The following is a 26,760-nucleotide window of genomic DNA, read 5'->3' as shown; positions in this document are numbered from 1 at the left end:
AGAGGAATGAGTTTAAAGACTGACAGTCCCGAAAGACTCATAACAATCTGGATCTTTTTTTTCAAATATTCTTTGAATAACATGTTTCACGAGCTGCAAGGGTTTCTTATCCAGATAGTTAGAAATGACTTCCCCTTTTCTGGTTTTGTACACGTCATCTTGTATGAAAATATAATCGAGCATGAAAATACAAGAGTACACTTGATAAGAATGTTGTTGACTTTAGGAAGATACCTACGCAAGCTCATGAGGCAACACGACAGACCAAACACAGACATTCAGAAATAACGAAATGATCATTTTCCTAACAACATACTAAACTACTCAAAGCACCATAATACAAAAGATAAGCTAAAAACTTTAGAGTGACAGGTTTGTAATTCAGAATCAAATAACATTCAAATAAAAAAACAAGATAACCACAAACAAAAAACATGCACCATTCGAGGGTCCAATAGCCTGATGGCAATAAAGCCGTAGTTGTTTTTTCCAGATAGCATCTTTATTCTAAAACAGTGGCACCACTTCAGAAGAATATGATAGTTTTCTCTGTGCAGCTGACGGAATATTTGTTCTTAAGAGAAAGAGTTTGGAGGCCTAAATACAGCAATCAGCAATGTTGAACAACTGACTGGGTGAGTCAAAGATCACTTTGCCTCCTGTGTAGTAACGTGGGGCAGAGCATCCGTTTTTCAGACCAATAAATACCCAAACTAGGGTCAACTGAAAGAACAAATGATGCAGTTATAACAAAAAATAAGACATTTGTGGCAACTTGAAAACACCGACATGTATACGCAAGCTGATTGTAAACTAAATGAATTAAATTGACGCTCCCACTAAATAAATACGAGCTTCCATTATCGAGTGACTTTTTCCACCAAGCTGGAGTGTCACCAACTAGTAGCTCAGATGGTTTCCTGACTGACACTGGTCAGTCCAGCTTATGAAATCCGCCTGTGAGGCCCAGGTTGCACGCTTCCCTTCTGTGGTTCACTCTCAAGTCTGAGAGGAGCACAAGACGGGGGGGAAACAAAGTGCAATTACACAACTTGCATCTAAAAATTCTTGCTCAAACTGGTTTGATGACATCGCTCCATGTGCCCTCGCTAAAAGCTGATGAAAAGTGAGAGAGCCTGTGCTTCTTCTGTTCCTTCAGCGTGCCTCTTATATCCAGCTGCAGCCACATGCACAACTACAGTAGCTTTAAAGCTACACAGGTTTACATACAGTGGACTAACTAATTATAATGAAAACATGAACATGAACTTTATCTGATGCGCTCTTCAAAAACTTTACACTGTACAAAAGATGCATTATATATGCTTATCATGTGCTTGTGTTAAGATAATTTTGAGACACCACAAGCGTTGATTTAAGGTTTAATAAAAGCATCTAAAGTAAAGTATTTTGACAGGCATTCCCTGATCTAAAGATTTAAAGTGACAATTATAAAAATCTCCCTTTTGGATACATGACTTACTACAGAAAATGAGTTGGAAGCAACTATAAATAAATTCCACATGCTGGAACTTCTGGGTATTTTAACACATTTGCTTTGTATTTACAAGACTGCCAACTATTTCAGCAAACGTTTGAGGGTAACTTTCACAACACAAAAAACACTGTTTCTTCCAACTAATTAAAGCCAGAGGAACAGCTTTGTTTTGCTATTTCAACAGTTCCCGTTTAGCGGACTGGGGGTCTGCTGGTGGACCATTTGAAATGCACACTTTGTGTACAGTAGCTGGAAACCAGCAAGTGCTCCTACAGCCTGCTGTACAATTCCTCAAACACTCAACCAACGATTGAGTCAAAGCGCCTAATCAACGTGGGGTTTGACAAATGTGAAAATGTCTGTGGGTGATCCTAAATGTGGTTCATTCATTCTCATCACCCGGTGCTTGTTGGCCGGTGAATATAAAAAGGGATTGTCAGGAGCTGCAAAGAGGGCTTATTGTTGCATTCCTGCACCGAACCACGCCAACAAACCAATGCTCTCCCTTTTACAAAGCCAATTAATTCCAATGAATTATCAGACTACTTACTTTTTTATTGTAGGGGGGGGACCAAACATTTTGTCTACACTTCCTGCAAATAGCCGATAAGTGTTGACCTTTGTCCCTGCCTACAGCACCACAGTCTTTATCAACTCGCCATCGCTAAAAAAAAAAAACATCTGGATGCCAATATTGCAATGGGGAGTAACTGAGTGTCTGCACTTACCACGAGTTTGTTTGGAGTATACTACTGTATAGTTTGCACTAATGTAATAGATGTCACAACGATTTGGCTTCTATTTGTCGAATTGCTATCGCAATATAGAAATGAACAATTCAACTTTATCCATTATGTTGGAACAGTAAGATAATGTTGACGAATTTTTGTTAGTAATCCGCCCACATTAAATAGACCCGTAGAATTACTTCTTAATGAGAGTCTGTCTGCGGTGTATCGTTCCAGTATGGTTTGCACATGGATTAAATTATCGTTGAGTACACACACACACACAAACATCTGTACTAATCAATCAGCAGTCTACACGGACAGTGTTTGAAAAAGAAAACGCTTGATAATAAGAATGAAAAACGCGGTGATCGGTGTTACTTACCCTCTCCGCTCGCTCGATGACAGCTCACCGCGACGCAGACAGCGGTCACAACAAAACACAAAGTCCGGAGCCACATAACTGAGTCGCAACGAAACACCATCCACCACAAGCCGGAGTCAAACGCAGAATAAGACTAGGAGGGGGGGCGACGGGGCTGGAGGAGAAAGACCCTTCAGGAAGTCGGTTTTGTTTCGCGACGTGGGCGAACAGGTAAACACAAATAAATAAAAGACATCCCGGAAGATGGGCGGAGGAAGAGGTGTCCAACGTGTTAAGTCAAACACAAGCTAACGCTGCTGCTGCTAAAGTAAGGTACTTTATGGGGAAAAGGGACAAACGCACACCGCAATACGAGACGCGAGCACCCCCCCCCCCCTCCCCCTCTGTGTCGTTAATGGTTAAACTGGTCCGGTTTAGTTCGTCTGAGTCCAAAGGGGAGGAGGGAGAGAGCAAAACCAGACGTGTTGTTCCGAGAAGAAGCTAACTAGCGAACAGCTAAGCTAGCTAGCTAGCTAGCTTTTCGCAGCCTCGCTCTGACACTCCTGTCGAGGCCACAAGTGAAGTTTGAGCCGCTTTACAGCAACGGGCTCAATTCATTCACAACTTGAAGAAACCTCACGCGCAGCACTCGATATTATCGATGACGAGGCGCGTCGCAAGAAAATCGCCGTAAAAAATAAAAGAAAAAAATAAAAGCGACCATTGACTGAATTTCGTGGAATCTTTAGAGCCGTTCGCTGCTGACTCGATGGCTGTGGCGTGCGTGGCGTCACGTTAGCGTGTCTTTCGTGGGGGGAGAAACAAATACAAAATAAATAAAAAATAGCCACACTACTCAAGTCCTCCAGGGAGCACAAAACATCCCGTCCGCTTCATTTCGCTTGTGAAATAAGCTGTTTGCGTTTCTTAACCGTTGAGACAACTCCTTCTTCTTCAGCGGGTGCAGAGATTTCAGCGAGCGCTCCACTCTGAAAGGTTGACGCGCGCGCGCACACACACACGCGCGCGCGCACAAGACTTCGCAGCGCCTCGCTCTTTTTTTTTTTTGTTTTCTTGCTTTGGGAACAGAACACAACTACTAAATGCGTGTTGAGGCTCCTGCCAAGACGGTTCGTGTCTGTCCCTCTGATAGAGAGTTTGGAGTTGTTGTTTTGTTTCCCCCCACAGACAGAGGTAGGTTGTCCCGGGTCCTGTGGGGAGGAAGACGAGGGGGTCCTCTTCTTCTCAGCCTCTGCGCCTGTAAACAGACCTTTGCCAGTGAGCCAGATGGGCTTCAGGGGAAATACGGACTGGAGCTTATTGGATTACACGACGAACCGATCGTACTGTCATGCGGCAACGTGTTAAAAAGTCATTCATTTACTTGCTCCGGTACATTGTTGTGCAAAATAATTCAATACGAATAACAAAAGGCCGCAGGAGATTTATTTTATTTGAATTAAAAGGACCAAGTTGGACCCCATGAATACAAATACGCCCCAACTGACACTATTTTGTTCAATTCAATTGAAAGAAAAAAGATTAGCAGCTATTTTGATTTAAAAAAAAAACATTTTTAATTTAAAATAAAAATTTCAAGCAACTATTATAAGTGTAGGATTTGCAGATTTTCTTGTGTTATACATCAGAGCACGTTGAATGTCTGGGTTTGACTTGATTAGACATCACTTTAACAGTAATAAGTGCTACTTTGTGACATTTTATAGACTAAAGCAATAAAGTTATTAATTGATTTGTTAAACAAATTCTGAAAGGACTAATCAATACTGAAAATGAACTTGCAAGTTGCAGTCCAAAAATACTACACGTAACTATAATCACAGGAAATGATGATTATAATGCTCATTTATTTTAAGCTGGTAGTAACATTTTCAATGTATGACAAATTCACTCTGAATTAAACTTTTTCCAGTTTAGGACAAGTGAATGGAGCGGGTTTTCCTCAACTACAACAGTATGATTATTCATAGACAACTACAGGGATTAGCTTGCAGCAGGGCTGGCCTGGCCCCCTCCCTAGAAACGAGCAAATGCTGGACCACAAGAGACGTTGTTATCATTAGTAACCGAGACAAAAAAAAACAGTCAAAATTTGATCCAATAAGTCCACTCTGGACCTTTAATTTAACTCGAGTACCCGCTGCTAACTTTCTACAGACCTTTCAACCACATATCCCTGTCTTTCTCGGTGGATGTGGTTTGCCCTGTTGTCATGGAGATAGCTCAGATGTTGTTGATCTCCAGATAGATTTTTTTATGTTGCGACATCGCACGGAGGAGCAGATCTATGGGACTTATTCAGCTATTTTATTACAAAACAATTGTGAAATGTTATGTTTTCTCAGAGTGCCTTGACAACATGTACAGCAGATAAAATATGATTTTACAGTAAATTGCCAAAACAATAAGCAGGGTTTCTAATTACAAATATTATAGTACTTATAGTACAATAACAGTACCCCCCGTCACCCTGGATAGTATACACATCTTTTAGTAAGTCAATAGAGAACATAATAGATCATTGATTATTACAATAACAGATAAAAACAAAGTGATGATTATAAATGTACATGATTAATATATTATGCACAAACAATACAAACATATGTAATATGTCACTGATAAATTGACTTGTAAGTTTAAGAAGGTTGGGGACCGCTGGTGAAAATGATTTAATTCGACTGTTATATTCCTTCTAGCTCAATTCAAGCTCACATACTTTTGAGAAAAGTTTTTTCAGCACCAAAAACAAAAATCCATCCTTAATTCATCTTTGTAAAAAAACTAGGAGTGACTGAACTGTACGTGTTCTGAAGTGAAGAAGATCCTGTTATTTTAGGAAGCAACAACAAGGAAGGAAATCCTTGTGATTCAAAAACAGAACTGGATTCTCCTTTTGATCCTGTGATGTTCTCGCACTCAGACAGACTAATGGAAAAACATCGAGATTATCTATTTCGAACGTGCGCGACTCAGATGCTAAAAATATCAGAAATTGTTCTCTCTGAAATGTTTGTGTGAGCGGCAACAACGTCTCTATCACCACTGCTGACTCGCTACCTGTTTATATCCTCCATCCAAGCAAGATAATCGTGTCCTGTTGTTTATTGTACTGAAATAGATTTCACTGGAATACTGGAAAAAAAAAAAAAATTCTGGGAAATAAGCTGTGGCCTGAAGTTTTTTTACAAAGAGCTGCAGGAGATACGAAGGAACAACGAAGTGGCTTTCGGCTGCCGTCCTTGGCATCGGTTTGGTGGGAAGTAAAACGGGACCGAGGCCCATTAGCAGAAACGGCACCAAGTTAATTTACCAAGAGAGGCTCAGAGGCTCTTGTGTGTTCCCAACAACACGTCAGCGATGGCGGAGACACAACGGAAGCGACGGGGTCGAGCGCTGACGCCGTCCAACAACTTGTAGCAACGAGAGAGAGAGAAAGAGGGAATAAAAAAATAAAAAAAGTTTCCCCAAAAGTGATTAGTTACTGAGCCGATTGGACCATCACACAATGCAGGAGCGTCCTGCTTGGCTGAACTAATGCACATCGCTGTGAATTCGATATCTGAAACGTAACCCCATGTAAAGTGTGCAGTCTGTGGGAGCGAGGTGCTCTAATGAGATTAGCGCGGGTGAGTGACCCCCATGAAGCCATGTCCCACTTCCCACTCATGAGGTCCGTTTTTTTCATTCTCACAACAAATGCATCATGAGTACGAAGTTGAGGTTTCGGCTGCTTTAAAAAAAAAAAAAAAAGTTTGTCTTTGTTGGACGTCAAACACACGCCGCGATAACTTCTTTGTAACTCTATGTGTTCATCTGTTAACCATTTTACAACGCCTCGATAATGCTGAAGCACAAAAACACAACATTTAAGAAACCTGGTTACTAATCTAGTCGTTTTCTGTACATTCTGAATGATATTAGTATCAAAACGCTCTGTCATTGGAGAAATATTCAAATACTGTTTGTTTAAACAAGCGGTCAGGATTTCCTTACGAGTATACAATGTATATGGACCATCTCAACGTTTAAATATAGCATTCTCAATGTGTCCCCGGCTATTTCCAGTTGCACTGTATGTGAATGACATCAGCGGAGAAGAAATAAACAAGGACCCAAGTTTTTGCCCGGCAACGCAATTCCATTAAATCTGGTTTAAAAGGATCCTTTCAGACAAAATGGTGAATACAGGTTCATTCAGAAAATAGTAAATACGTTAAAGTAAAAACACCAAATGCAAGCGGAAACTTGGATATTAGAATAATACGTCTCCTTTAAACCAATTGTTGCTGCAGCATAGTACGTGCCCTTCTTTGCTATTTTGATCAGATTGTGGGTCATTATGGCTCAAAGCTATTGATGTGTTATTGAGGGCGAGATGAACAAAAAAACAAGTGACTCATAAATGCATGTGAAGGCTGCGACTAGCCTGCTGCCTGTTGCTGGGGACTGGGTTTTTTTTCTTAGCTGTGCTACCCAATAACATCTGGCCCAGGTCCTTGGTGAGCGAGTTAAACATCTGCATCCATATCGGTCTGGATCATGGGGACTGCTAGCGGGCAAACGGGTGGGGTTTAAAATCCACTGCCTCCACACATATGAAGAGTTTATTTATTTAGATCAAACACTGGGGTTCTTGTTCATTCTTTGGAAACGCTCAGTAAGGTTAAAGGTTTTAGGGTTTTTTTTATGCTGCAAAGAATATTTATTTACTTTAAATCACAGCTAACCATTTTGCAGATACTGCAAAAACTATCAACGTCATTGGTTAACCTGTTTTTGAGAGCTGAAACTTGTAGCGTGTAAAACAGCCATTTGGCTTCCCGTCCGAGCGGCGTGGAGTCAAGTTACGCGTTGATGTTGCTCGGGGGAAAGAACTCTTCCTATGCACGGCCTTCAAGGAAGCTTTAACATCCGATATTTACATGTAAGCAGTCAAAAGGCATTGATTTCACAAGCTACAGTGACAGGAAATGTAACTCGGAAGATGAACAATAAGCAAACGTGGCCTTCCACAAATCACTCGAAATTTGGCACCGACATCAGAAAGCTGCTTTTAGTGGCCTCAGAGGAAAAACAATGTGAACGAATGAGATATAACGAGACCCCACAATGACAAAATCAGTTAATGTGTTGAATGGTAAATAAGTTGAAAAAAAGTTTAAATGAGCTACCGATCAGAAGGCAGAACAACTCTGAGAACAGCTGATAAACTAAAAGATGTTATGTGCATATTTACTAGATAAGAACATGTCAGCTACCTGTGCAGACCAAAAATAAATCACATCAAAGTCATTTTATTTAATATATTATTAGCACATAATATGGTAACCGATGGTGGAAAGTAACTAATTACAATAATTCAAATACTGAACTAATTATTTATTCATTTATTTTGCAGGAACAATGTACACTGATCAACAGGTGTACTGTGAATGAGACAGTTAGCCAGAGAGACTTGTACTTCACTACAAATATTGCAAATATTTACCTTTTCCACTATTCCATTTACTTTAAAGCTTAGGTTGCTTTGCAGGTACAGTTTGATAATACATAAGTCACCTGATCCATATGATGTATTATAGGTTAATCCACCTATTAGTGCATAAAATAATTAGAATCAGCTCCACCATTACCAGCCGATTCATTAATGCAGTAATTACACAATATAATAACATTATTCTGGGTCAACCGTGCTGCACAATGAGCAGTTTTGTTGCAATTTGACTTTAATAAATTCAATTTTGAATGCAGTACTTTTACGTTACAATATTTCTCCATTGGAGTTTTGCAGTTACGTGAGTGAATCTTTTGAGTACTTCTTCCATCACCGACAATTAGACAAGATAACAATAGAATATTGAAAACCCGCCGCTGTGGTACTTGCCAGTCACGTCAACAGGAGCATTAGTTTATGTTGCATCTCCATCAGTAATAACGTTCAGCAAATTTCAAAGGGCACCTTCTGCCGCATTAATGACGGCCACAGCGAACCCAACACGAATGCACCCGGTTTGAAAATGACAGCGAAAACATCAGGGCCAAAGTTCAAGGTGATAAGGCCGACTCGCTGTTATTGCGAACACACTGTGACACACCTGTGTTATTTTAGTGCACAGTATCTTTAAGAGCTGAAAGAGACATCTGAGAGGTAAATACAAGGAGTTTAAAATTGATAGCGCGGCCTTGTGTGTGTGAAACCGCTGCCGCCGCACTTCATCCCTCGGTTAATCGTCAACTACGCGTTCCGGGAAGTCGTGTGATGAAACATTGGCGGCCGGTCTGCATATAGAACATGGGAACGAGGGGACTGTGGCAGAGGTTAGTGACAAACGCAGGTTCACACAGACCTGCTTGTCTGGGAGAACAATGAGGTTCACACATGATTCATCCCGGGGGTCTTCCTAGACGCCAGCACGCTCCGCCGCAGGAAAAGACGCCGCCGCCGCCGTCGTCGTGGGTCAGGGCCGAGTGGGACGTCCACCACCGGGCTCACTTCCCCTTCCCCCTGCGTCACCGCTTCTAAAGAAAGACGCCTTCCTGCGGACATTTTAAAGTAATCGCGAAGACAATACTTTTGAGGGCGAGCTTGATGGACGAGCTTGATGGACGCTCACATTTATACCAACATGGCGCGTGGCCCCCGGACCAGGAGGCCGGGTTTTCAAACACGTAAGCACTCTTCCACTCTCGTGCACCTAATTGAAGCCTGGAAAGTAAATGTGCTATGACAGCGACTCTGCATCACAATACATTCCAAACGGTCACGTGGTCTCTTTTCACCGCCCTACGCGAGCACAACTAAACGATGGCGGGGGAGGTGGTGGCTCCAGGGGGGCCAACTCACTGACACAGACACACTTGTGCCTTGGAAGCCATCAGGTAGCTTTTCTAAAGCACGCTCGGCAAAGTTGCTCTTGTTAAAACATGCCCGATCCCCTCCCCGCCTGAGAGCGGTTGATCCCAGCAAGCAGGTCGGCCGCCCCGAGCGCCGCAGAGTTGTGCAACTACCAGCACCGGAGGCCGCAAAGGGATAGGAAATAGGAAATCCACCACCTCCTTCCCTTGAGTGTCATGAGTCCTTTAGGTGCAGAGAAGGCGTGGGTGGGGGAGGGGGGGGGGGGGGGGTGGCCTATATATCAGTGTGGTAAAAAAAACAAAACGATGCAAACCTGATCACCTTTCCATCCCCATGCAGTAGATGTTAAGTCTGAGGGCTCCATCACGCTGAATCACCACCTTAGAGCCGTTAGAAAGCCTTCCATGACACAATGGGTGTGGATTACGGCTAAGAGTCTTACTGTTAGCTCTTCTCTCCCGGATAAAGACCACGCAGCACCTGCTGCTTCAGCAGGACACTCCGTCGGCACCGTCGCATCCGAGCAGAGCAGGAAACTCCGGCATACGCAGATTATTGGGTAAATGTCACACTAGTGGCTGATGGGTCTTTGTGGTTTGAGAAAGGTGAAGGTACTGTGTACCTGAACAGACCACGTGTGAGTGGAACAAACCGTTGATGAATGGATCAAGATTAAAAAGAGTGACTTTAAACTCAACGTTGGAACCTTTTCATAAATTTAGATTCTAGATCTACATTTCAATCAAAAATAGATTAAAAAAATATCAATTTATGAATAAAGACTATTCAAGTCTTCTCATAAAAGTGAAGCATTATAATTCATATTTTTGGTCTGTGTAGTAAAGCGGCGCAGTGCACCCCAGTGACGGGCCCAAGGTCTCAACACTAGTTTGTAGCTCCGATAGGATTAATGATCTGAATGAACTAATCATGTTGGATTACGTTTTGGGAACATGAACGCGGTGACGCAGAAAGCAGGACGATAGACTTTACTACTGCCTCCATGTGGCTCCAACAAAGAAAGGCTCAGACCACAGAAGGTAAATAAGCTCAGGTCTGTGCGTCAATAACGGTGTGTCTGAGTGGAGCAGAGCATTACGCACTCAACACAACTCTGTGGGGCAGGATTACTAGACAAACAAACCAACCAACATGTTAGAGCTTTAAATAAATAGTCTGGTATTTTGGAAAGAAAAAAGAAAATAACTGTTTGTAATGACATCTAATGGGATTTTAAACATAACAGTAAAAGGAATTAGAAACCGATAACTGATGACAGAATCTGCCAGATAAACACCACAAAACCCACAGAGGAAACTTCAAACATTTCATTGTACAATAAACCTTTAATAAATAGTTTGTCATTAGTTTCCCATATTTACATAACAACCACCATTTACGTATCCTGCCATACTCATTTCCTGGCTAATTTAGGCACACAGAGAGAAGGGGTTCAGGCCACAAACCACATCGTACTAAAAACAGGAGTGGCCAGCAGGTAAGTCTTGAGAAATATATAATAATAATAATAATAATAATTGCACCATACAACCAAATAGACCAAGAGGGGGCCATCTCCTTGAGCAATAAATATATACACTTGCTGTACGAGTCATTTTAGTACATTTACAGTCATCTGCTCGACAGCTGTACGAGTGCACATGGGGCTGGTGCAGGATGGATCTGACCAATTTGGGTTCGGAATACATGGGTTCACCATGCGTTGGTCCAATAAATGTTAAATAAAAAAAACAGGATATTACATATTCAAAGATCACCACCAATGGACTTCTGTCTAGTAACACCCCTTCAGAAATAATAGAAAACAAAAATAAGATTCCGGTTGAGTATCGCCGCAAAAAGATGTACACGTCGGCTTGGAACATACAGGGACTTTTGTTATTATTTAGTGATAAATCTGGGGAAAATATAACTAACCACAGTGAAGTGCTTGTTATTAAAAAAAAAAAAAAAGAAAAAAAAGTTGAATGGTAAATTGTTGAATCTCCATCATTGGGTCTTTTGACGTTGAAAAAAAGATTCCTAAAAAATTACTGGATAAGTTTTAAAAAGTGATATATAAATATAGATATATATCTATATAGAATTCAGCCAAAAAATTAAGACAAGAGAAAACAAAACAGAAAAATATGCAAAAATCACTGAAATAAACAAGCACACTTACACACCGTATGAAAAAAATAAAAAATAAAAATTGGCACAAAAACATAATGTACATTTTCCTTCAGATGGATGTTAAACAGCATGAAACACATTGTAAGCTACTTATTCATATCGGTTTGGTTTTGGCCATTGAAATGCACTTACGGCTTTTCTTGAATCAGCTTTTGAGAATTGGGGTTGGGAGATTTGACCAGTTGGTAGCACACATCACGTGAACGAAAGGGAACACAGGGTCACTGATGCCGGGACACCAGAACCAGGCGCAGTCCATGCTCAACCGGCGCCGCCTGTCGCCAAGAAACATTCCACCGATATGAAGATGTGACCCAGCCACAGCAAACAAACATTACTCATGCTCTCTTACACTGCGCGCAGTGAGGTTTTACATTTCGCTATATTATATTTAATATCTTGACCGATACCTTCTAATTAATTCGGGACATAATTCTATCATAATTCTATTGTCTTCCTGGTTACTTTCTAGTTTGTTTTTCATGCATTTTGTAGGAAAGTTATTTTAAATAATTGTCTCTCGTTTTTCCCCCTCAAGTATTAATTTGTGGCAGCATTGCTCGATTAGCATGCGTGCATTAATCGAATCTTGAACGCTGCACTTGAACGCTTCTCGCAGTGAACAGCAGTTTGTGGAAAAATGTAAATGCTTCAAAAACACTCATCACACATAACCCTCGAAAGAAACATGTGCACTTGTAACGTCTGCCTAAAACAGCCGTTGCCTGCATTGCCTTTTTTCATCTGGAAGCAGCAAGCCGCGTAAAGTGAGGTGAGAACCTGTCCGGCGATGACCAACCCGAAGCCCGTTGAATGTCAGTTAGATACCAGTTTACATCAAAACATTTGTTTTCCTTTTATGATTTGAGAAGTTTGCAGTGCCTGTTAACAACCGAAGCTTAAATGAGACCGTTTCACTGCTCATATTACCACTGTAGAAATTTGTATCCGCCACACATCAAACCGGACCTTTTAATTATCTACCGCAGCAGCACGAGTGATATTCTGTTGAACATAATGATATAAATTGAAACACTATGTATAAACAGTCAGTGCCAACACTGACAAGCTGATAGTGTCTCCAAATGGTCCGAAGGCTTGTCGAATAAAACTATGGATCGGTAAGCCTTTACCCTGATGGTGATAAAGGAACAGAAAGGGCATGAAAACAAGAGGAATAAAAGGTTCGTAACTGCTCCGATGGGAGCGATAGCGCACGATTACAGAGCCTTTTCAGACCTTGGTCTTCATACAGGTTACGTAATTAATATATAGATTTATCTATTTATATATATATTAAGTCACTTTGAGGCAACATTTGTTTCTTGACTAAAAATTTGAAGCACAACCTTTAGTTCGAGAAGAGGAAACTACACAACCCAAACTGTACTACTGATCTAGAGAATGGCAATAAACACTGAATAAGAGCTTCAGCTAATAAAAGTGGTCTCTGTCGCATCCTTCTCCGTCAGAACTTTAACAAAAGTGTGGTCTTACGATGCTTTTTATACCCAAACTGGTTGACACACCCTGACCTGGGTTAGGCGGGCGGCTCTCCCCTCACAGGCGGACAGTTGGCCGCTGCGCATTCGGAGGAAGAACCGTTTTCCCTCCTCGCACGCGTCGACGGAGCAGAGGCGAGCGTCGGGACATGAGTTCAGATCGTGTGAAAGACCAGCAGAGGACAAGTGCTCGACTGGCCGTTTGTTACACTCCTGTTGGACAAAGGTCGCCACGCCATTGGCTACAGAAGAACATGAAGAATCACACAGGTATTTAGTAACTTTTGATATCCACCCCACTCGCACTCTAAACCCAATCACTCCGGTTCTGCTTTGCACCAGGAGGAGGACAAGCTGTTTGCTCCCCTCTGTTCTGCTTTAAAGAAACCAAGGATCAGAGTCAGACTCTGCAAGACACGCGCACACACACACCTTTCCACTGCAGGCCCAAAAAATAGTCAACACGCGCTCTTCATACAGGGTCTTTAGAAAGTCCTCACAATACCCTGCTTTAAAAAAGAAAAAAAGAAAAAAGGGGGCTGATAAGGAAGGAGGGCCCACTTTTGTGCCGTGGACACAAACACCTCTTTGCAGCACTCGAGTCTGATCCGTGCACTGAGGCGAGAGTGTGTCCGTGTGGTGAAATGTGCATTTCTCTCCCGTGTGTGCGGGGGTGTTGGGGTTAGAGCGCCGTCTGCCCCCTCCCCCCCAGCTGTGGTTATACACTGCTGTCCTCCAACAGCGGCTCCTTGCCCTCGGCCCCGCTGCCCTGGGGGCTGTGGGAGTGACTCTGTGCCCCGTTGCTGTGCTTCTTATAGGCGCCGGGCCTCATGCCCGGCCCCATGTGCTCCGGGATAAACAGGGCCACCAGCAGAGACAGCAGCACTGAGCACGCGCCGAACAGGAAGGGAGGCCCCGGGATGATGGCGCTCTGAAACAAGAGTGGCACGTCGGGTTCAAGCACAGCTTCCGCATGTGCCACTTATTATTTGTCCGTGCAGGAGTATCGAGCACCTACCTCGTCGGTGGGGTTGGCCATGTTGGTTTTAGCACCGGTCTCGGAGCCGTCCGTGTCGGTCAGCTCCACGTGGAACAAGTAGAAGACAAAACCGTAGAGAGCGGGGCCCAAACCGTTACAGAGGCCTCGAATTCCAGTAATCATCCCCTGGACAACACCTGCAAGAGGACAGATATAAACACCATCAGGAATCTTTGGTAAAAAGCAGTCGAGAGGAAGTCAATTGTGTGATTTGGATCAAAGAGCTGCGTCGTTTTTTTGGACGGCGGTGTACAGCAGCGAATAACAGACAGAGACATTGAATCAATGGAAGCCAACTGGATACCCACTCAGATGAAGTGGGACCACCCGCTGGGACTAGATAACATACAGGTATGTGTCCATGTGTTTATACCTCCTTTTTCTAGTAGATAAGTGCGCAATGTGTGGTCAACAAATTGTCAGTGCACTGAACTTAAAATACTTTTTGATGTACCAACGGAAATGTGAGTATTGCACCTGGAACGAAAACCTGCAAATAAAAGTAAATAATGTAGCATTGAATGCAGCGTCAAACTCTTAGCAGTTCTCCCCTGTACTGTGAATAGATACATAATAAAGAAAATGGATCATTTAAGACGGTTAGTTGGGCATGACGTTAATATGTAACAGTTGGTGTTGCCAGCATATCACATTAATGACAGCATATCTTATCAGACAGAAAAATGTGAGATGTTAAGTGTTACATAACTTACCTTGTTGGTCGGGTTCAGCATTACGGGACACGATAGCGCTGATAGCGGGGAAAGTGATGCTGGACATGGCTGCGACAGCCCCAGCAGCCCACATCATCCTACAAACAACAACACATTAGTCAACACAGGGTCTACCTTATAAGAATGGGTCAGGATACATCTCTTTAAAAAGGTTGTTAGGCCTATGGTAATGGTTAAGAAATGATGGCTAAAAAATAATAAAATAAATAAATAAATAAATAATAATAATAATAATCAATTAACTTCAATCACTGAAAAAGGAATTTGAGATACAGTTGTACTACCAGTTAATTTTTTGAAAAAATGAAACCGTACAAATGATTTATACATGTTCTTGTTTTCAATCATCGTGTGACGGCTTTAGAGTCTCAATGTTGACACTGGGAACATGGAACATCCTGACCTTTATTTAATTTAATTTCCTGGGTATTGACCGAAGCAGAGGGCAGAGACGACATGTTGTGCACGCTTTCATTAACAATCAATGCATATTGTGGGTCACTGCGACCTCACCTTCACGCCCGAAGAACCTGACGCAGTTGCTTTGATTTATGACCTGTGTGTCAGGCCGGTGGTTGTTTAATAATACACATATTTAAGTTATGGCTTTTTACTTTGGGGGGAAAAAAAAAATGTTTGGATTGGCAAGGAATCTCAAACCGTAACTTCCATGCTTGCGGGAAAGAAAGTAATTTTAAATTGGTCAAACTAAATCGTTTGAGTTACAACATTTGATGCTTCGTATCAGATTACAGCATCAACTGGGCGTTACTGCCCTCCGGTGGTTTATCGGGACATCAGAAAAGTGAAGAATAAGAAATTCTCCTGCTAAGAATGTGCTTATACATGTGTAAAGTTACCTCGAGGATCGGGCGTGAGACACATTATTTAAATTTTATTGACGGGTTATAGATTCTGGCTGGTATCTGGTCGTCTTTTAGGTACCATGTTACTCAAATCACTTCTGGATCCGAGTCTGTGGGATGTGCGTCCCTTTGACCTAATGCAGTGGACAGGTGAGTGCGTGGCAAACGTTACTGACCAGGGCTGGGAGCCGAAGCCGTACCACGCCAGCTGGAGGATCTGGAAGCCGAGGCCGAGCAGGATTGTGTTCTTATTGCCTATGGACCGCATCAGCATCCCCAACACCACCGTCTGCAGAAACACGGGTCACACAGCTCACCTCTCAGGAAGCATAAAGTAAAAGGAGCGTATACGTCGCACCTCTTACATAGAGATGCAACAAACACTTGATTCACCTACAGGCAGAAAAATTAGTTTAGTATTTGTGTTTTCCTTCTTTCCTCATCCAAACTTCCAGGACAAAGTGGTATAATGAACAGATGTTCAAAAACAAAAAAAAGATCATTAATAAAAGCCCAAACACGGGGGGAGAGACTGCTTGATTTGACATGAGTCACCAGCGAAAGAGTTTCTCAGTACCTGGGCAAGTATTGAGAGGATCCCCACGACAGCGATAAAGGCAGCCACCGTCGCTGATGTGAAGCTAATGACCTGAGGGTGAGACAGCATTCCAATAAGACGAGTCAGCACAAGACAAGCAGTCAGAGACGGGGTAGAAAAGTGGCTCACACACACACAAAGCTCCCCTCCACCCACAATTTACACTAATCACAAAACTAAGAAAAGGGGATTTTTGTAAACACGAGCTGCGCACAAATGCGTTTTGAAAACAAAGTGTGCTCCACTTTTTTTATTTAGGTCAAATACGCTGCCCTTTATCTCAGGAGAATGGCAGTTTGTGTAAAGTATGTTTAATTTACGACAACTCGATGTATGATAAAGTAACATTGGCATAAAGGCAACTTGTCAACTACTTTGCGTTGTATTTTTTAAAGTGAACATCCTTGAATCCCAATTCCACTTCACGGTGGACGAGTAACTGCTATTACATTTGGTCGACGGGTGTACACGATGTGTGTAAACAATGTTCATTGGGATAATTGAGTGTTTGATCGAATTTACTTGTTTGATCGTTCTTTAAGGAAGTGTAACGGAGCAGAGTTGTACCTGTCTGAGATAGAGGAAGAAGCTGGAGTACTGGCCAGCCTCAGGGAGGTAGGAGAGAAACACTGTGATGCAGATGAGGAGAACCGTGGAGTCCTGGCCCACCTTACGCAGCGACTACGAAGACAACAGACAGATTTCACTTTCAATTCATAGCTACATGAGGACGAGCAATGCTAGTGTGGACCATCAACCATTGTTTCCTACTTAAATAAGATGCCAAATGCCCTACAATAATCACCATGGATATTTAAACAGCCATCTTCCAAGGTTAGTTATTTTAGTAAAAAAAAAAATATATATATCAGTGAAGAGATAAATAGTAAAAGAAGAAACATTCATAACATGTCTCCCTTTAACTTTTGTAGAGCTTAATATAGTAATACGGCGCCACGATAATCTGAAAGTGAGGAACGGAAAGCGGCACGTTGTTACTCACGGCGAAGGGGTCCGCCTGTTCCCAGGAGATGGGTGCTCCCCACGACGCTGGCCTCATCTTCTCCGGCAGCGACTCCGGTACGGCCACCAGGATGAAGCAGATGTCCAGCAGCGCGATGGCCGTGGCCAGGATCACCACCAAGGTGTCGCCGTAGGTCACAGACAAGTAGGCTCCGATGGCCGGGCTGGTGACCAGGCTGGCTGCGAAGGTAGCAGATACCTGGAGGGAGCAAGGAGCTGATTGTAAGGACAAACTTGTTTCTCAAGGCATTTAAAACACAAGACTGGGTTTTGGTTGACCGTCTCCTTACCAAGCCGTATGCCGTGCTCCTCTCATGCTCCTGCGTGATATCCGCCACATAAGCAAAGATTACAGAAAAGGTGACGGCGAAGACGCCGGACATGGAGATGACGGCAAAGTACCACCTGAAAGAACAAACGCGTTTAGGCTTTTAACAGTGACATTTCACACATGTGAAGTGTATAATGTTATGGGGAACTGTAGGGTTGTTGTGTATTCTGTATTAAGTTTGATTACAATACTTCACCGTCCACCTATAAGCAAAGGCATAGTGTTTAGATGGAGCTGTTGTTGATGCTGCTTTGCACTCACCATGGGCTGATCTTCATCAGTGGAATGGGTGCACACGTGAAGAAGACCGTTAGCAGCAAGAAGGATTTGCGTCCCCAAACGTCTGACAACGCTCCAATCAGCGGCGCACTGAGAAATGATAAAATGCCCTGGAGAAGATGGGGACACATGGGAGAGAAAGGGAGGTGGATGGATCAGAAAAGGGCTGAAAATGGATAATGTGTGTGTGTGTGTACCACTAGGATTTACAGGGACTGTGATGCAAGTACACGCAACCTGTCTGCAGAGAACCCTGCAGGTTTAGTTGAGGAGAATGTACAAAACATAATTTTAATCTATGTGTGATACCGGCCTTAAGGATCACTTTAGCCGTAACGCCAGCATGACTCGGCCTTACTGTGGCGGGTCGCCAACTTAGACTGAAAGATCAGATGATCCTGATCCTCCTCCTGTTGTTGTTGTTGTTGTTGTTGTTGTTGTTGTTTCGCTCGTGCGCTATAACTTACCAATAACCACTTCCTCTATGATACAACTATAGGCTCAGTTCTCTTTATGGAGAAATGTGGATTTGGCCATTTTCCAATTGCAAATAGCCGGCCGGCACCTGTCAATTTAGGATGTCACGGATTTTGTATGTGAGCACAAAGTAAAAACATTCGTATTACTGAATGAGGCCAACTAAAATACAACATGATTAAAAGGCATGTACTGTCCAACTATATTTAGACACTTCCTTCCCCTGGATAGAGACCCTGAAGGCTCACTTGAGGCTCTCGAGGTGCTACTATGCTACTAAATATTCTACAGCCAGCAGGGGGAACCTGCTATGGTGACACAACAGCTTGCAGGCGTTTACATGTGAGTGTATTGGGGTTAAGCAGGGCGTCACTGAACAAGAGAGTCCACAGTCAGCCAATATCCAAGGGGCAAATAAAAGTAAATTAAACTCGCAGGAGAACAAAGTTTATTTACAGACGCTGTAGCGCTATGGAACAAACATTTGCTGGCAGGTATATCTTACTGTAAGGCTTTGTCAGAAAAATAAATGTGATTGAAAAGTATTAAGTTCCCAAAACACATGTATTTTCAGCTTATTTATTTTTTTGTGAACAACCACTATAAATCATCTCCAGAGCAAAAAGTTTAGATTTGAAACAACACCAAAGATGTTGCTTGATAATGAGGAACTGTCAATGTGGCACACCCAAAACATTTAACCGCATTGATGGAAATTCATAATGTCATTCGGTATTTGTCGAAATATTTAATATGTCAATACGTCATTTGAACATATGGGGGGACAGGAAACCGTTGCAATGCCTCAGGAGGAACTATTGAAACAGAGGCAGTTGTGCACAGGTTGTTTTAGGGCGTGACTCCCGCTCACGCGGAAACCACATGCAAGTGGAAATGAACGCCTCGTGTCATTTTTGCTGCTGAACTTTATCCGCCCTGAAGATTATTCATTTTTGTTGCTGCGGCACCATTCCTGGGACCCGTAACAAAACAGAACCTGCCAGAATTGTGTCACCGCAATATTCTGTTGTGTACTGATCACTTACCTTGACACCGTGGATGAGTCCATTCATCAGGAATGTGTGTTGGGGGAATGTCTGGTGTAACACCTGAAGACCAAACAGAACACCACATGATATCAGTTTGCATCACATTAACCCACAAGTTGAAAATCATTGAACATTTCACTTAATTTCCACTTCAACATATGAAGCACTTTTAGTGTTACAATATGGGGAAAAAAGAAAAAAAATGAACATAAAACAAGGACAAATAAACTTTACGGAACGCTTAACATCAGAAGCAGAATTGAAGCACCCACATTGGCGGCATTTAAATACTGCAACAACATCAAAGGGTCTTCTTTATTTAGTATCTCAGTGGTAGAGATGTGAATCCTTAAAACAAAAACTCGAGTGCACAAAAGCATTGCCGAAGCCACTGCAGATAAACATTGCTGTCATTCCTCATGCGAGCGCTAAATCCTGTTACTTTGGTCCTAAAATCAACATAGAAAACCAGAGTATACATTTTAAAATAAATAGTCAGCACAGTGTTCCCACGGGAGTTGTACAGAGAATCCAAATAGTCCACACGAAGCAAGAACGCAGACTAAACTCCCACTCCACGTTGTTTGAGCAGTAATGTGTAAAGTAAAGTGTTTCGGGTTTCGGTCTGGACTATGCATCGCCATGGTTACAGGCTTTTACTCATTACAACAGTTTGTTTGCCCTTCTGCTGGAACATTAATGATATTATTAGGAGTCAGACAGATTATCTCAGTTCAAGTGTAGACGGAAAGACCGGAGAGCAAATTCAACCTAAATGAGGAAGTGGCCATCAACTTTATAGTATGAACGCAGGTAGTGAAACTAGGTCAATTCTGTCAAACGTATCACTTGTTGGTCCAAGCCGCTGGTGAACAGCAGCAGTCACAGCTGACACCCTTCTGTTCAGAACCTCTGCCGTTGTTTGCACTATTGGCACCGTTAGCGACAAGACGCCAGTTCGGCAGTCTCCGTATCGGCAGGTGATAAGAGGCAACGGAAATGCTACCTATCCCGTATATGGCAGCGTTGGTGAAAATAAAATAAATCTAGATTTCTTATAAACAAATGATATGCAGAACTATTACGCTACACACATTTCAAGTGCATTTAACAGCGAGATGAAAGTCTTTCAGGATTTTCCAACAGCAACGTATATTTCGGAGTCTGCAGAGGGGAAAGGACAGTCAAGTTCAAAGTCCATTCTGCCAGTGTCAACGACTCTGGTGTTAGAACACTGCGTACAGTACGAACAATAGGACATCTAGAGCTCCAATAAGACTAAATAACCAAATGTAGGTGAGGTTTAGGGGTACAGAAGGAGAAGCTCTGCTCTTCTTCTGGGACTCAACTTTGCACAAACAGACTGAACGCGTAGCGATGACTGTTGCTGCTGGATACTAATGAAGCAGTACGCTCATTGGGAGCAGTGAAGCGGTCCCTCTCATCTTCAGGCGCCCTCTGATTAGTCCAAAATGCAAATCCTACCTCCGCTCAGGGATCTTCAGGGCAACAAAGCCCCAGTAATTAAGGGTTTACAAACCCCCCCTAGTAATTAATGCTCAACAGTTACACATACAACCGCCTCTTCAAACGAGAGGCTGCTGGAAAGCATGCGTTGCATGAGCCCGTCTGGTTCACATCATGTGGCGCACAGATGGTTTCCTTTTGTCTGAGACACTGGTTTATACCCAAAGTAAGTCACTTAGAGCAGCGGTTCCCAAACTCAAGAATGCCGCGGCCCACTTTGAAATCTGAAAATCTTTCGCGGCCCACCCAAACCTTTAATCACAAGTCTGATCAAAACATAAATGATAAAATGACCTTAAGAATTTAACCAAAATCAAACATCCGCGAGCAAAAGTCCTTCACCGCGAGGTATTTGCTCGCTTGCGAAACGTGAACGTGAAGTTTTCTACGCGCTCGCTGTTGTTCTTTCTGACAGTAAGGTGGAGACGGTGCTTTCAGGGTCCGATCGATGCCGTGAGGTCCCGCCGCCCCCCTCGCCATCCACGCCTTAAATCTTCGGCTGCTTTTGGAATAACTTATTTTCCCCGTTAAGATGGTTCAGCTACTGTAGAGAAAAGGGCGCCGTCTCTCGCTCTTTAATCTCATGAAGTGCTCGGTGAGAACGACAGCTTTATTTCTCCGACGCGCCCTGAAAGCAGCTCCATATCTCACGCGCTTGAGCGCCGCTCAGCATCTCGCCGTCGTAGACGAGCTTTGGCATGTTTGGCAGAGCGCCGTGTACAACCAGTATGGATCAACCGATTAACCAATTGATTCATATATATAAGGCGCTGCGGATTATAAGGCACTGTCACTGTGTTTTTGAGCAAATTAAAGCCTTTTAAGTGCGCCTTGGAGTGCGGAAAATGCGGTATATTTACTTTAATACTACAAGAGGGCGCCCCGTTTGTTGAACAACGACAGGCGGACAAGAGCAGCCGTTTCGAGCGAGAGCCTTATTGTTTTATTAATCTGTCCGTTTAAATTGTTTGTGCGTCATCAACTAATATTTCACATGTGCCGCATCATAAATATTTTTATATTAATTTCAAACTTTTAAAAATTGAAAATTAAAAAACTTTATTTATTTATTTATTGTAAATGACCTCTCGCGGCCCACCTGCAGCCCACACTTTGAGAATCGCTGACGTAGAGAGCGAAAATGCGCTACCATTGTTGAAAAACGGCGGTGATATTTTTGCAACGATGATTCTCTAATTGACGCAGTCCAAGCTGCACGTAGCAAACACGTGAAGTGCACCACTCTGCAGCGGAGGCGTGGTTCGCCTGGCCAGCATCTGCGCTGCGGCCTCCCAACACAGACCAATGACCCGATAAGCCTTTCCAACAAAGAGCTGGGGCTCAGACAATGCAACAGTTTGATGGCCTTTTCATATTTCTCCGTTCTGTTAGTGCTTCGCAAAACATCTGCTAACAGACACACACACACACACAAAAATAAACTGCGTCAAACCGGATCTCGTTCATTTGATCAGGCGCTGATAGGCCTTGTATGGTTACAATAGAAGAGAGGTGTAGGCTGAGGTGTTCATGTTGTTATATGACCATTTTAAAGACGAAGAACCATTAAGGGTTTAGGATAAGAAAGAGGGGACACAAATCAGAAGTGCCTGTGTTTTTATTTTATATAATATAAATCAGCCATATATTAGAGTACATATAAAAGATGCTCTGTAGTTTTACCTTTGCTTAATCTAGGTATTATAAGAGGTATTAAGTCATCCCTATTGACACACCTATATATGGGCAGGTGTTCTGTGTTTTTATAAGTGCATGTCATCTAAAACTATAAAATGCAAAATATATATATGTTTGTGTTGAGATAGGTTTGTGTTGTGTTATGAGACAGAAGTGACAGCAGTTCTGGGAAGTGATGAGATGCCTGGCGCAAGGTGGATACCTGGTAGGGTGATTTACCTCAAATAGCGTGAGATCAGCAACACGCGTTACAAGGCGTATGAATACATTACCAGCCGCGCTGTAAGTTCACATAACAGTGTGCCCACATGCGTCTCGTCTTACCGTGAGCATTGGGGTGGTGAGAAGACCCCATGCGAAAAACTCCAGGAAGATGACCACCACAGCATGGTAAACACTGGGCTCACCGATTCCCTGAGGCTGTACGGAGACAAAGAGACACACACATAGAAAGGTGATTAGCTAAGCAATAATCATTATTTACTGCATCACAGGGCCTGTAAACAGTACACACATTAACAGATCGAACCTCCAACTGGAATGCAATTTAAAGAAGCTTTCGCCTAATGGTACAGACATTTGGCATCACCTGATCCTGCAAGATCGCCCAGAGTGGAGATGGAGTGAGTAAGCTAATGGAAAAACATTCTTTCCATCCAGACTTTTGTAAGAAGTATGTACATAAGAGGTTTTGACTCAGCCATAGAGGGCTGAATGTTCAACTAAACCACCAACAGAATCTGGATTGTTGTGAGTTTTGTACTTTTTCCATTAATTAAATTTCAAATTGATGTTGCGGATTCAATTAAAGTAATTAAAACAAAATGAAAAGGGTATTGTCTTTAAACTACAAATTGAGTGAAATAGCTGTGTATTTGACACAGAAACTAAGCATTTATTTTCTCATTGCCACAAGCTATTCTAAAATGTTTTCTCCATCTACAAGTGACTTAGCACAAATCTACCAATATTGAGACAACAAATTTAAGATGTTAACATGCAATATCAGGCGTATTGGCTTACTCTTATTACAACATTCATTTTGTTGAGTAAGTAAATGTACAGAGTGTAAATCAAGGGGAGGAAATTTAATTTTAAATTCATCGAAGTAGACGTCCCTAATAATAATAATAATAATAATAATTTGTAAAAAGAAAATATTTAAAACTAAATCCTTCAACATTTACGATTTCTTATTTACTTTATCCAAATTTCAGAACTACGAGACAAAGTTTAATCCACCTGCTGAAAATACCCAAATATTCACGGCCATAGAATACTGGGTGACAATAAATATAAACCATAATGAGTAGAACACATATCAGGGCCCTTCAAACATTCTTGAAAGCCCCTTCTTATTGAGGAAATCTGTTTCGTGGTGCAAGGTGAAAAGAAAGTATGATGGAGTGAGAGTGGATGCTAAGCACGATCTTTAACAGGAATCACAGCAAGGCGTAACGATTGTGGAGACTTAAAGTAGGCCATGGCCACCTCAACACAGACATTAGCCATTCGTTTACTCGCTCATGTAGTTGGTAACTTCCCCTGGTTGAGAGTCTACAGATCTCAGTATGACTATGCTGGCCACAAGGGGAAATTTTAAATTGACTGGGATGGACTAAATCTCCTGGTTGGTTGAAATTTGTCGTCACAGGCAAATCAGAGGAAACTCTCATCCTTTTTGTTCTATGGTGACGATGATCACACCACCTGCTTGACTGAAAAAAGAGGAACATTCTGCAACGGTCTCATTACAAAGATGTTGCAACTTCCCCTTATTGAAACTACAACCAGCTTACGTGACATCATCAGAGTTCACATTTTGATTTTGACTAGAGAGTATCGAAGCCCTATTAATGCAACGAATACATCGAGGATGTTGAAGTGTAGTTAGAAAAAGCTGCACTAACAGAGGCAATAACAATGACTTTAACTAAGGACCTCATTGGACTATCGCCCCGATATGTCAGGTCCACGGGCATCAACAGAATGACTGGATCAATTCTGGGGGAAAACAATAACGTTTTGGTTCTCTTCATTAGGATTACACATCTGTGTCTTCATATGTACATTACGTAACCATCTCTGAAGCCTCGCCGTGTTTATAAAAAAACCTACCACACTCACTCTTTTCCAGCCTAAATTGGGACGATCTCGCCGTCGACCATCTAAAAATCTTGCAAAGAACTACAATATCCGACACGTTTGGTTTCCCATTCGATCTGTGTGCCGAGGAAGGTTGACGCTTCCAGCTATGTAGATCGTACCATCATACGTATTATGGTTTAATCGCACATGCCCCATCGAAGTGTACCTGCAAACAACAAGCTGTTGTTTAACCAATCATTGGCAGCACATTCTGAACGGACACCATAAGGAGCAATAACCCTCGTAACGTCGCAGGGGTTAAACAGTGGCAGCCAATATGTTTTGCATATCTGAAATGTTTACCTAACGTCCACCGTTGAGCTCGCATGTTTTCAACCAACTTTAACAATGCGTTTTAGTATTTATTTACAAACCACAATGTCGAACTAACATCTTACGGGGACCGGGGAGTTACACTATTTTGTTTGTGAAACCGTTGGCTAGATAATATATTGATTATCAGTTTCAGGATGAAAAAGAAACCCAAGTCGAGACATATGCTAGTGATGCTAATGTTGGTGTTAGCCTCGTTTGTCTTACGGCGAAGCACCGTCATGCGTAATTTTCAAAGATTTGAATAAACGTAAGACGTCGTTAAACGTTAAGCGCGGGTTTGAAAGTTAGATGTAATAATATGCGCATTATAGGAAATACTGTGAAAAGATGCATAGATGCACACCCGACGTTGACAGTACCCAGATAGCATTGGCAGGGCTGACGTGTAAACGACTAGCTAGCAGATGTGACGTTAGGCCGCTAACGTTAGCAGATTCTACTTCATAGCTAGCGGGGTTAGCCGGACGGATTCAGCTAACGGTCAACATTATCCGGTGGGGCCAATCACTAAAGACAGAAAGATATAAACAAATGACGCCACGACTGCTTCGTGTTTAATGAAATAAACAAGGCCACAAACTAACTCCGGCAACTGATACACAGATTAGCACAGTGGAAAGCTTACTTAACGGGGAAAAAATAAATATTTAACTCACACTTCCTCCATCTTTTATTATAATTTTCTTTGCAAGAAGAATGCTGCGGTTCAGCCGCTTTTTCTTCTTTTTCTCCCCCGTCATCGTTAACTTATGTCCATTCTTGGTGTTAGAGGGTCATCGTCGCACCTATCGGAACTAAAACAATCTGGTGATTTCCGCCTCAACGCTCATAACACTTCGGAAGTCGGCTGTAGGCAGCTAGCAGCGAGCTACCTTAATGATGATTTCTCAACCTCACCTCTTCCTGGGCTGGCTGTAGACCCGCCCACACAGAGCAACAACGCTCAACGACTGGCTGCCCGGTGAAAGCGTAAATCCATCCCGTGGTTCTGATTGGTTAGAAAAAACATTGGCGCTGCTGAACCTCAGGTGGCGATTTGTGGACATCACACCGCGGGTTCGTTGTACAAGAGGAAATCCCATATTTGGAAATTGGAGTTTTTCAAGAAAGTGTACACGATGTTCCGCTTCTTCGACAAACACAATACAACACAGAAAACAATGCAAATTAATAACAGATGGAGGGTTGCAATCCATCGATCTTTCTTTTCTTACAGTAATCCTCCGATTTGTTTTAAAGTAAATTAGGTTTTTTTTCTTGACAAAAGTGCAGATAAGAGGGTGAATGACCTTTTCTGGTACTTAATTTGGAAGTGCCCATTCTATAAGTGAGCTTGCTGTTTTTGTGCCCATCTCGCTATAGCATATTAAGTTAAAATATATGTTTTCTGTCTACATTGTACTGGAGAATATGACAGACATACTACACAATGCAGGCTTACAAAAATAACAACTCAAATATCTTAATAGAATAAAACATACGTGAGC

At 42.4% G+C, this 26,760-nt stretch overlaps 2 protein-coding genes across 2 annotated transcripts in view; both read right to left on the bottom strand.

Annotated features, from left to right (window-relative positions):
• insra (insulin receptor a) overlaps positions 1 to 5,758 on the bottom strand; it is a 37,546-nt gene extending 31,788 nt beyond the window's left edge. Inside the window, exon 1 of the mRNA XM_040171616.2 lies at positions 2,612 to 5,758. Within this exon, the coding sequence (XP_040027550.2) occupies positions 2,612 to 2,711 (100 nt within the window). The 5' untranslated portion in view covers positions 2,712 to 5,758. The remainder of the gene's footprint in view (positions 1 to 2,611) is intronic.
• Positions 5,759 to 10,796: 5,038 nt separating this feature from the next.
• On the bottom strand, positions 10,797 to 26,627 carry slc71a1-2 (solute carrier family 71 member 1-2). Its single transcript, XM_040170766.2, has 12 exons — positions 25,930 to 26,627; positions 23,114 to 23,209; positions 19,562 to 19,624; positions 18,021 to 18,148; positions 17,719 to 17,833; positions 17,409 to 17,627; positions 16,973 to 17,086; positions 16,385 to 16,456; positions 15,984 to 16,096; positions 14,921 to 15,018; positions 14,187 to 14,344; positions 10,797 to 14,099 (listed from the first exon to the last, which is right to left on the bottom strand). Exons 1-12 carry the CDS (start codon positions 26,011 to 26,013, stop codon positions 13,887 to 13,889), a joined length of 1,473 nt encoding a protein of 490 aa, XP_040026700.1. The 5' UTR covers positions 26,014 to 26,627; the 3' UTR covers positions 10,797 to 13,886.
• Positions 26,628 to 26,760: the final 133 nt, after the last annotated feature.

This window comes from Gasterosteus aculeatus, chromosome 3 (genome assembly GCF_964276395.1).
Source record: "Gasterosteus aculeatus chromosome 3, fGasAcu3.hap1.1, whole genome shotgun sequence".
Taxonomy (NCBI): Eukaryota; Metazoa; Chordata; class Actinopteri; order Perciformes; family Gasterosteidae; genus Gasterosteus; species Gasterosteus aculeatus.
The sequence above is the reverse complement of the archived record's forward strand: the minus strand, read 5'-3'. Positions and strand labels throughout refer to the sequence as shown.